The 13,082-nt window shown below is 37.0% G+C and overlaps 1 protein-coding gene across 1 annotated transcript in view; it reads left to right on the forward strand.

Annotated features, from left to right (window-relative positions):
* Positions 1–347: 347 nt before the first annotated feature.
* The window catches only part of LOC138328005 (von Willebrand factor D and EGF domain-containing protein-like), a 49,836-nt gene continuing 37,101 nt past the window's right edge, over positions 348–13,082 (forward strand). The window contains exon 1 of the mRNA XM_069274562.1: positions 348–462. Coding sequence (XP_069130663.1) covers positions 402–462 — 61 coding nt within the window. The 5' untranslated portion in view covers positions 348–401. The remainder of the gene's footprint in view (positions 463–13,082) is intronic.

Below are 13,082 nucleotides of genomic sequence, written 5' to 3' on the forward strand. Positions count from 1 at the left end.
ATTATTACCTGTGTTCAATATTTTTACTTTCTTTATTTAATCATCAATATTGTTGACCAATATCATTTGTTTCCCTTGAATTGTGTATTGTGTGCAGTAAATTCCTTTAAACATTTTTTTATATTTGTGCTTCAGATTGCGGTATGAAATGAAAAATGAGTCAAAATCATCGATAAAGAAGTTGTCAATGTGTTGTCTTATTGAATTTATTATTTTGTTTACTTTTTTTACAGACATTCCAAAATCAACAGAGCCTACTAAATATATATGTGCACTGTATTGCTACGTGTATTATTGCCGGTCATTAATGCGTAACGTCGGGCCTATAAAGTAGACAATCGTTTACTGCAGATTCACATTGGTCTAAGCTTTAAGCCGGGGAGTATGTGTATCCTGACATAATGTTTGGATTTCAAGTGTGGCTATTTCTTGTTCTTTTAGTTCTCGTTACCCCTGAAGATGGTATGTACTTCTAATTGGAATTTTGCAATGAAAGTACTTTATACTTTAAATTTGTATAAATAAATTTAAAGATGCTCCATCGCCAACAGAACATAAACGATATACATCATATGAACAATAACTTATGTATAATCGTATTTTTATGTATCGAATTAAGATATTTCGTTTTGTTTTTGGTGCATGCACAATCAGCACTTAAAGTCATATAGGGCATAGTGTCAGGGAGGTTTTTTTCGGGACGCAATTTATTATTTTTTTTATATATAATATATATTTTTATTTGAATTAAAATAAGAATTTTTCAATGGTTGTAATTTTGTAAAGTGAGCAACTTTCGAAAGTAAAGAAAAAAACTAATTCTTCTGCTTATGTTTTCGATAGAGAAATTGTACCATTCGTCAGCGTTGGAGCATTTTTAAATGTTATCTTTCCTAATATTAACAAAATAATTATTAAACAGATTAGTCCTGATGAGAATTAAAAACTAACAATTGTACTACAGTGATACACAACGTTGTAATTCGACTCAGGTTTATTAAGATATAAAAATTGTCATTATTTCCTTAAAAGTGTTGAAAAACCACTCACTATAGGATGATTCTAACACTTAAATGATATTTTTGCCACGTCAACATATAGTAAATGTAAATGTGTGACAAACATTGAAAGTCAAATGTTGATTAAAAATTGATTGATCGGAACTTGAAAATTGACGGTACGTCAATTGATTTATCATTAAATCTTAATAATGGGATACCCATTGAGTTCTAAATTATTAAATTAATGCGCACCATTTTGTTCTTTAATTAGTAAATTTTGAAAATATGAAATACAGGTTTCTCTCGGTTTATTTATTTATGTAACAGCTTATGAAAATATAGTTTAATATTAAATCACATATCATATAAAATATTTCACTATGTTAATAAGAGGCACAATACGCATTGACGAACACTTGATACAGGGTATTGATTTACCCTGGTATCTTATGCTAGGTTTACACTATGTTCCCGGCGACCACGCTAGCCCCGTTTGCCCGAAACGTGGTGCGCCGTGGAATTTGGGCTATTTGCTACGCACTTTCTTCGGTAAGGAAGAGATAACCACCATTTCTATAATTTAATATATATCAAGTTAAAGTTAAAACATAAACAGAGACATGACCGTTGTGTCTGACATATAATGGCCATTTTAAGAGCTCCGTGTAACATGGTTTTACTTGGTACATGTACATGTAGATCAATCGGTATAGCATCAGCCCAGCGTAGGGAAGTCCCATTTTGAAACCCTGATCTGGCTGCATATTTTTTATAATTCGGAAGGGGATATCAGGTCCATATGAATTTACCATGTCGAGCATTTATTAAAGTAGATAGATACGTCTAATACGTTTACTAAAAACTCTAATAACGCATCGCGACTTTTGAATAGTGCCGGACACTGGACTAGAAAATGAACGGTTATATCATCAGTTTCTTTCTTACATATTTTACATGTCACCGTATTTTTCTCATGACGATATGATAATTTAACCAGTTCGGCAAGTTTCCATGTATATTTCGGGTATTCTAGACTCAGTAGCCATAGCGGATTAGGACCATGAGTGTAGTGAATTGAATTGTACGTCTGTAGTATTTTAGAAGATAACATAGCGTCTAGCCAGTTTTAATAATATAAATCCTCGACTGTTTTTCTGCAAAAGTTCTACCATGTTGTTCGCGAAGGACAAAATCCGTCGAACACATAGTCCAGCAACAGGGATGAGATGTTTAGATTTCCCGCCATGATGAATATATCGTGAACAAAACTTTCTGTTTAAATCATTATATCACCGAACATAAAGGAGCACAGTCTAATCGTAAAGATAATTTTCCACACAAATTTACTACTTGCCACACAAAGCTTATTGAAGAACATGAGCTTTCTACGTTCAACTTCGGCGTAGATGTCTAATAGCCCGAGTGCGCGTGTTGTGACTAAAGAAGGAGACGTTTGCTCGAAACCTTGGCACCTCCGGGCGGCGTATCGTTGTACAATGTCGAGTTCCTGGCGAGATTATTGTGTTGGATTAGCCCAAAGCTCCGATCCATACAGAATTCGTGACTGAACCATAGATTGCACGAGTTTACAGCTTGTCAATGGGTTCATACCTCCACTGTGTATGCCAACACTAATAAGAGAATTCAGTATCTGTTTCCCTTTCGCACATGATGACCTGATGTTTTGATCACAGTGAAGATTTGCAGTGAAAGTTATCCCCGCGTACTCTTTGGTGGTGACCCATTGGATAGGTTGTCCTCCTAGCTTACATTCAGTCTTGGAACGCGCTTTCTACTGCCACTGTGAAACATCATGAGTGAACTTTTTACGGGATTATAACTCAAGCGCCATTTGCAGGAGAAATCGTATACTATTTCCAAGAGGCTCTGCAAATTACCAGTAGAGCAGTCCATAAGTAGGGTATCATCGGCTAAGAGTATCCCTGGTAAATGTAGATCCTGAATATTAAGACCGGAGTTAGTTGAATCAAGTTCGTATATGAGATCATTGATCATTACTAGGAAGAACCATGAAAACAATTTTCAACCTTGACCGCCCCCTTGCTTGACCTTGTATGGATTTCTGGTTTTTTCCTCATATAACACACACGAATATACGTTGTTAAATGAATTAGAGATAATTCGCCAGATTTTGCCATTGAGTCCCATATTATATATCTTGAAAAGGAGGCCGTTTATCCATACACTATTGAATGTCTTTGCGTTGTCTAGAAATGCAGCGTAGACTCTAGTATCGCGTTCAAGATGATGGCATATAGATTCCTTTACTGTGAATGCAGCAGTAATACTTCCGCACTTTGGCCTAAAGCCTTGCTGTAATCGATGTAGAAAGTCAATTTTATCGCAGAACTTTAATGTTCTTTCAGCAACAACTTTTGTAACACTGGGGTCAATGTGATGTCTCGATAGTTGTTTGTGTCCAATCTGTCTCTCTTTCCACCCTTAAATAAAGAAATAACTAGTCCGTGCTTAAAACAAGGTGAATAGTCTTCGATTTCGAAAATAGAGTTATATAAGAAAGCTAGTGTTTTAAACAGGTGCGTGCCTCCATACCGAATGTGTTCTACTACAACATGATCATGACCTCCAGCTTTGCCGTTCTTCATATGTTTAAGAGCGTTTATTATTTCTAGTTCCGTAATGTCATCTTGGCAAATCTTGTTCTCATTATGATAACTCTGCGCGTAAATGCTACTGACATTAGAGTCTATTAGTTGTTTATGCGTGCTGTCAAAATGAGGTTTGAGTGTCGGACTCGCTAGCGTACTGTAGTGATCTGTCCATGCCTGTCTATTAACATCTGGGTCACGAGATATCTTGCCACCAATTCTCAGTTCGGACGTTTCATGGCCTTTAATTTTTCGAGCACGAACTGCCTTGTAAAATGTTTCAGAATCTACCTCTGCAGCTACCTGTAGTTCATAAAGCTGGTTTTGCTCGTACTTTTGCTGCGCGTTATCGAGCGCTTTCCTGAAAATACGTTTTTGTTCTTTATACTGTCGATATGAGTGAAATTCCATCCTACGTGGTCTACCTTCCTCAAGCCATAGAGAGCGTTTTTCACGCATCGCTTTATGCAGATATTTCACTTGGTTGTAGTTCCAGTAGGGTTTGAGATACGGCCGATAGCGTTTTTTTGGAAGCGTTTCTTGTGCAGCGTCATGTATGCAATTAACTAAAGTCTTGAACTGCTTTTCAAGAAAGTTGATATCTTTAGACGTTGAGAAAAGCGCTTGTTTTTGACAAATTTTCTCGTTAATACTGTTGGCGTAGCCCGAATTTTGTGTAGGCGTGCACTTCGTCCAGTTGACGGAGTATGTGCTACATTTATGATTATTTTTAATGACTTGGGGATGTGTATAGCGCATCCATACAGGTAAATGATCAGACACGTTTAGGTTATGGTCATCTAATATAGAGCACTCCTGCACACAATCAACTTTGCAATTTTCAATTAAGATATGGTCTATTAAAGATGCATGTCCGCCTTTGGAGACAAAAGTAGATGTCCCGCTATTTGTCCATGTCTGCGAATTTACAGAGACCAAGTTTCGTTCGCGTATAAAACTCTGTAGTAGGATTCCTCTGTCGTTTGCTTTACTGTGGTTTTTGTACCCAAAGGATCGGTCGATTTGTGCATTAAAATCACCAAGGACAATCGCATGACCTTGTTCGGAATAGCGTTCATAGATATCAGATATGCATTTTAAAGTATCTACATATGCTTGTATAGAGATATTTGTAGATGGCATAAACACACCTATTAAAAATATGCATGATTTGTCACGAAGTTCAATGGAACAGCAGATAACTCTATCATTCCCTTCGTCCAGTATAGGCGATACATTTATTCCGCTTCTCCATAGAATAGCAATCCCACCGAAACCACGATTACTTGTCCTATTTTCGGGTTCTAACGGTATACGGCTATCACACACTCCGAAGGCTTTGAAATGGTGGTCAATGGTATTGAGAACGTTGATTTGCTCTGGCAGAAGCCAGTGCTCAGTGATGACGGCAATGTCTGTATCATTCAAGAGCTTCGAGAGCATCGGGGTCCCGTACATTATACCCCGTATGTTCCAGGTGAGTAGGGTTACCATTACAAACAGTAAACATATCCGATTTTGGTATGCTGGTCTCACTATCACGATGATTGTTTATTTTGGCGCGATGTTCCCATTCACGTACGAGTACATTTTCAGGCCAGAAACTTGGGTCCATCGCTTGTTCAAAATCCTGTTCTCGGACATTAAGTCGGGCAGTGTATGTCGGGACTTCACCTCCCCAGAACTTAATAATCTTCATGTATGTCACTTTAATACCGCCATTTGCCGCATGTGTAACGATGGAGTTTATTACATCGTCTTCTGACGCTTCCGCAATGATTCTAGACATAAGAAGCTGTTTTTTCGGGGATTGCGTTTGACGCCACGAAATTGGTATTGTGCTGAATGCTCATCAGCCGGACCCATTTGTTGTTGTGTGTTGTATCCAAAGAAGGTCACATTGCGGTGTGGTCTTTCTGAGACGACTTGTTTGCTATCATCGAGTGTAACGGACAAACTTGCTTGGGATGCTACTCAACTCTCGATTTTCTTGTTACATATGTACATCAGCGTATGAGGAAAGCACGTATTTACTGGGTTCATTGTTCTATTGTACATCAACATTTGACGTGCTTATTCTCGCTTTTGAATAAAATCATTTACTGGATCCAGTTTCTGGTTTTCCTGAGCCGAGTCTTTCAGTATTTCTGGTACTTTAATTTTTGCTTCGTTTAAATTTGTATTGTTCGTGTCTCTAGATTAGTTATGATTTTCTCCCGTTGAGTAAGTTGTGTGCGTAATTGACTAATGTCGCTTTTAAGAGTTGAAATTGTCTATTCGTGTTTTTCTTTTTCGGTGGCCATTTTAAGAGCTCTGTGTAACATTGTTTTACTTGGTACATGTAGCTCAATCGGCAGAGCATCTGGCCAGAGTAGGTAAGTCCCATTTTGAAACCCTGATCTGGCTGCATATTCTTTATCATTCGGAGGGGGATATCAGGTCTATATGAATGTACCATGTCGAGCATTTATTAGAGTAATATCATTCAGTTATTGAACGTAGAAGAGAAAATCCAAGACAATGTTAAGACTTAAATTTGTATTTGAATTCCCTCACCCGGACAAGGCGTTGAAGTTATGAAAATACACCCACACACACCCTCATTGGAAAAACAGTGTCAAAATGTAAAACAAAAATATATACAAAGACATAAACATTTACTTTTATATATTTGTATGAGGAATAAAAAATGATATGTGATGGTTGAGGTCTAAATATTAATTATATAAAGCTTTAATTTTAACAGCCAGGGTCATGCCTTTATGACTTTTCAAGATGCCATTTGAACCCTACTGAAAGTAGATTTATCCAGTATTCGTTACACTGATATTTCATAAATTCTAGGTTTGTTTAAATGTTTCTATAGCAATACAAAAAATCATACATATGACACGAATATCGCAAATTTTTCACACTGTAAATAAAGGATACAGCCAAAAAGGAAAACATTACGTATAATTTCAATCTTCAAACAGGACGCTTTATCTAATGAAATAAACACATTTTCAATTATGATGTTTCATTTTGTGACATATGTGTGAAAAAGAGAAAACGATATGACTATTGATGGATTAAAAATTAGTCTTGTCAGGCTAGTCAACGTTAATAATATCACTACTGAAAAAATTAATTTAATTTATACCCTGTGCGAAGCATGCTAATCAGACTTTGTATTGTGTTCCACTTTTACAAAAAGACTTTTATTTAAACATGATGTTATGTTACTATGCTGTTGTCGCTATTAGGACACCATATATGTGGATTCCAACCTTTGAAGTGATACATGGTGTCCACTTATGACGTCATAATTATGTCAAAATATTTTGTTCTTGCCGGAAATATATGTATGTTGGTTTAATTCAGAAAATAAAAACGTATTTAGGTTCCAAAGGACACTAATTGTAAGGTATCCAATATGAATGTCAACTTGACAGATGCAAATTCCATAAAGTGCGCTTGCTTAAATGAACTAGCAGATATTCAAAATTATGACCCGTGTTCTTTACGACACTATCCTTGGCTCCAGGAAGAATTTTTTCTTGCAGTCAGATTTACTATAACAATTAGACATACATTGAAAAGACACACAAATATCAATTCCCTGTCCTGTTACGTTTTTAAACAAGAATTCTGCTTTTTGGTTGTCTTTCAACAACCGAATACGTAATTCAAAGTAGTTAGATATGTGATATTCTTGTGATTAGTTTTTTGGTCATCTGACCCAAAGGGTCAGGATGACCTATTGTCATCATGCACCGTTCGTCGTTGTGCGCCGTCCGACGTCCGTAAACTTTTCATTCAAACGACTTCTTCTCAATAACCGTAAGGCCCAGGGTACTCATATTGGGCCTGTTATATGCTGGGATAAAGGGCTACAAAGTTTGTTCAAATGAATGACCTTGACTTTCATTCAAGGTCAAAGGGGTCAAAAAGGCTAAAATCTTTAAAACGACTTCTTCTCAAGAACCAGAAGGCCCAGGGTACTGATATTGGGCCTGTAACATGCTGGGATGAAGGGCTACCAAGTTTGTTCAAATGAATGACCTTGACCTTCATTCAAGGTCAAAGGGGTCAAATAGGCTAAAATCCTTTAAACAACTTCTTGTGAATAACTAAGAGGCCTAGAGACCTGATATTAGGCATGTAGGATGCTGGGATAAAGGGCTACCAAGTTTGTTCAAATAAATGACCTTGACCTTCATTCAAAGTCATAGGGGTCAAATAGGCTAAAATCTTTAGACAACTTCTTCTCAAGAACCAGAAGGCCCAGGGTACTGATATTGGGCCTGTGACATGTTGGGATGAAAGGCTACCAAGTCTGTTCAAATAAATGACCTTGACCTTCATTCAAGGTCACGGGGGTCAAATAGGATAAAATCCTTTAAAGAACTTCTTGTGAATAACTAAGAGGCCTAGAGACCTGATATTAGGCCTGTGGCATGCTGAGATAAAGGGCTACCAAGTTTGTTCAAATAAATGACCTTGACCTTCATTCAAGGCCACAGGGGTCAAATAGGCTAAAATCTTTAAACGACTTCTTCTCAAAAACCAGAATGCCCAGGATACTGATATTGGGCCTGTAGGATGCTGGGATGAAGGGCTACCATGTTTGTTCAAATAAATGACCTTGACCTTCATTCAAGGTCATAGGGGACAAATAGGCTAAAATCTTTAAATGATGCTTCTCAAAAACCAGAAGGCTCAGGGTACTGATATTGGGCCTGTAAGATGCGGGGATGAAGGGCTACCAAGTTTGTTCAAATGAATGACCTTGACCTTCATTCAAGGTCACAGGGGTCAAATAGGCTAAAATCTTTAAACGACTTCTTCTCAAAAACCAGAAGGCCCAGGGTACTGATATTGGGCCTGTGACATGCTGGGATGAAGAGCTACCAAGTTTGTTCAAATGAATGACCTTGACCTTCATTCAAGGTTAAAGGGGTCAAATAGGCTAAAATCCTTTAAACAACTTCTTGTAAATAAACTAAGAGGCCTAGAGACCTGATATTAGGCCTGTAGAATGCTGGGATGAAAGGCTACCAAGTTTGTTCAAATAAATGACCTTGACCTTCATTCAAGGTCATAGGGGTTAAATAGGCTAAAATCTTTAAACGACTTCTTCTCAAGAACCAGAAGGCCCAGGGTACTGGTATTGGGCCTGTGACATGCTGGGATGAAGGGCTACCAAGTTTGTTCAAATGAATGACCTTGACCTTCATTCAAGGTTAAAGGGGTCAAATAGGCTAAAATCCTTTAAACAACTTCTTGTAAATAAACTAAGAGGCCTAGAGACCTGATATTAGGCCTGTAGAATGCTGGGATGAAAGGCTACCAAGTTTGTTCAAATAAATGACCTTGACCTTCATTCAAGGTCATAGGGGTTAAATAGGCTAAAATCTTTAAACGACTTCTTCTCAAGAACCAGAAGGCCCAGGGTACTGGTATTGGGCCTGTGACATGCTGGGATGAAGGGCTACCAAGTTTGTTCAAATGAATGACCTTGACCTTCATTCAAGGTCAAAAAGGCTAAAATCTTTAAACGACATATTCTCAAGAACCATAAGGCCTAGGGTACTGATATTGGGCCTGTAGGATGCTAGGATGAAGGGATACCGAGTTTGTTCAAATAAATGACCTTGACCTTCATTCAAGGTCACAGGGGTCAAATAGGCTAGAATCCTTTAAACAACTTCTTGTGAATAACTAAGAGGCCTAGAGACCTGATATTAGGCCTGTCGCATGCTGGGATGAAGGGCTACCAAGTTTGTTCAAATGAATGACCTTGATCTTCATTCTAGGCCATAGGGGTCAAATAGGCTAAAATCTTTAAATGACTATGTTGTATTGTACTAATAGTCAGATGACCGTAATGGCCCATGGGCCTCTTGTTTCTTCAGAGTAGGACATATATTAATGACATAAATCTTCAAGATTTGTTTTGTCTTTTTTTCTTTCTTTTTTGTGGTTTGTTCTTTTATGTTAGTAACAACACAGAAGATAACAGGCTTGACCATTATCCATATTTCGTGTATTCTTAGGACAGTAATACAATATGTTAAAAAATGTTCCGAGAGATTTTGGCGATACTCTCATGTAGCGCAACATTTGGTAACACTAAGAAAATAATAATCTTCTGTAATAAAATTCTTCAGATTTGATGACTCTTATTTTAATAGGCATATGGAAGTTTTGGCTTCATGTGTATAGCTGCAAATGTACATAACAGGGTGTGATAGTTTATGTGTCACCAGGGAACAGCATATCCAGCTTGACAACATTATGGAAAAATTAACAATAATTGCTATGGTAACAGGACAGAATCAAAATCATGGGACAGTGATAAAAAAAACACGAAAAATGCAAAAATACGTTATCTTTATTTTAAAATGTTTTTAATGATATCAATGTTCAAATGATTAAAACGAATGAACTTCACAGCAATAGAAAAACAATATGCTGAATGCATGACATCGAGCCTTTCGACAACAACATAATTTTCATCAAATTAGATTTTTTATTTAACAATATTTTTTATACTAAAAAATGCAAATGAAGTTCAACATACAAGAATCTTTATTTAGTGTCGTATACATACAATGGCAAAACATTAGCTCTATAGAGCTATTCTTACAACAAACAATGGTATAAAAATTTAATAACAGATTAGATAGTATCAATGTAAAAGATAGGATATTCTCCCATACTTCACAAGGATATCCCGTGGTTGCTAGAGAACAAGATAACCCTATTTTACACAGAGGGGTGTAAGACAGTGCGCACGCGCTAGACAATAACGTGATATCATCAATACATGCGGCGGAGCTTCGGCGTGCATTGTCGATGACGTCATCAAATTTGACATCCTTTGATCATGACGCGATGAAAGTGCTGGAAAGCAAAGAATTTTTCATATTTTTTCAAATAAGTTTGAGAGAAAAAGAATCAAATAAGGTTATGTCAAGAGCACAGGGATATCTTAACGCGAGTGAAAGATTTTGGCTGGTCATACCGAGGCTTGTCCTGGGTTGACTGCCAAAATCTTTCACTCGGTTTGAGATATCCCTGTCCACTTGATAAACCCATGTACGATTATATAAGTAAAAATAATGTCAAGTTGTAAATAGTTTAAATTTATCACAGAATACAGTTTCAAAACAAAGACATATACTATATAGTAGATACATTCAGAGGGACATGTTAAAAATTCATAGCCAAACATGATGCTGTATGAAATGGTCCATGTTTCATACTAAACACCAAACTAAATGCCGCTAGACAAGGCTCGTAGGTTAAAAATTGACATAATACATGCTTGTATTGCATAACCTAAATTAAATGGAGCACATTTGTAATGCATAGAATGTGGATAGTAAGAAAAAATACATACAAAAAATATAAAATAAGACAAACAAAGCACAAAGAGGACAATAAATAAAAAGATAATTCATCTTAGCAGTGAGCAATATAAAATGATTTTACACAAAGAAACTTTACACGTGGTATATGAAAAAGAACTAAGAGTAGAATTAATTTTTTCTCACAGATACATAATGAGTTTTCTCACGAGTTTTAGCCAATACTATTTTATCTCATGCAACTCTTTTATAAAATCAATATTTACAATTTGTGTTTTAGTTCTTACTTGCCTTTTCCTTATCCTTATTTTTTAGTTACAGTCATTGATTATATCCTGATATTAATGCCTAACTTGTAGTTTGGCCCTAAATGACCTTCGGTGTCGATGGGTCATAAAACTCAAACAACAATCAAAACAAATATCACAAATAGCGCAAGAACACAACTGGCTGTCCAAGGTGTGCAGCATTCTGCGAAAGGTCTGGTAGTCATCAACCATCCGGAGTTCATTAGGCAGACTGATCCACACCTGGGCAGCCTCAAAACGAAATGATTTTTTCCATATTAGGTTTAATTAACTCTTGGTGTTCACAGAATAGACGGGTATTTTTCTGGCATAATCATCGTATATCGTGTCTTGTAACAATATTAGCAAACTTTGAAGCGGAAGTCATATGCACAGAGATCCGCTGACGTTGAAATCACGCATGGCACATTTCAGTTAGATACTGTTGATTCTTGTAATTCATCTAACCATGAACAAGCGTTCGAGGTTAATGTTGGTTAGCCTGCCACATACGTATACTGATCCACGAGAATCAACGAATCTTAAGTCTACAAATTAGTTATTTAGCCGATATATCGACATGTCCAATATACAGACACTTTATAACTATATGCACAGTACAAACAGCTAGACGTTACGCTCGCCTTTAGATCATACCATTATTCATGTTTTTAGGTCACCTGAGACGAAGTCTCAAGTGACCTGTTCTAATCGCCTTTTGTCCGTCGTCGTGCGTCGTCCGTCGTATGTCCGTAAACAATTTCCATTTTCGACTTCTTGTCCGAAACTGCTGAAGCAATTTCAATGAGATTTTTAGAAAACTTATAAGGCATAAAGCAAATCAACATTATGAATTCTATAGCCCCCCATGGGGCTGTGGGAGGGGTCAAAAGGGGTAAAATTGACTAAACATTTAAAAATCATCTTCTCTACTCACATATGAGGTAGAATAAAATACTCCTCATAGGTAGAAAGTTCTTAAGGTCCTTTACATAAATTGTGAATTATATGACCCTGAGGTCTCTCGTTTCCCCCTGGGGAGGGGGTCAAGTTTACTTTAGTTTATATAGGGACCACACATTTTTGAACATTATTTAGTCATTTGTAATAGGAAATGAGTCAAATGTTGTCAGAATCATCAGTATAAGATGACGATTAAATCATATTAACAAATTTTCTATGACTGACCCCCAGGGGCCTTAGGGGCAGGGTCAAAAGGAGTTAAATAGGCTAAAACTTCAAAAATCTTCTTGTTAGAAACAAATACTTTTTAAAGAAAGAAAGGTCTTAAGGTCCTTTACAAAAATTGTGAATTATGTGACCCTGGGGTCTCACGTTACCCTCTGGGAAGGGTTGCACGTTTACTATAATTTATATAGGGAAACACATTTTTAAGGGGTTTTTTTCTCCATTTTCATTGGAAATAAGTCAAATTTGGTCATTTATTAGCCTCAGATAGCATTTTAACATCATAAACATATTGGTCCTAGCCGACCCCATGGGGGCAGAGGGGCGGGTCTCACGTTACCCCCGGGGGGGGGGGGTAGTTTTCTTTATTTTATATAGGAAAAACACATTTATTAACATTATTTGCTCAATTCTCATAGGTAATGAGTCAAACTTGATTAGAATTATAGCAGGTTAGAATTGTACCTGCTGCCCCTATTGCATGATCGTAAAAGGCGACTAAATTTAGGATCTTATCTTTTCTCTTCTTCCTAACTGACTTAATCTTTCCTAATGTCTCCCTTGGCACTGCCTCACTTTTGGCCTTGAGTTGAGCGTTCGCCCCTGTGAGGAAGGCTCTGG

The sequence above is a fragment of the Argopecten irradians genome, chromosome 7, assembly GCF_041381155.1.
Source record: "Argopecten irradians isolate NY chromosome 7, Ai_NY, whole genome shotgun sequence".
Lineage (NCBI taxonomy): Eukaryota > Metazoa > Mollusca > Bivalvia > Pectinida > Pectinidae > Argopecten > Argopecten irradians.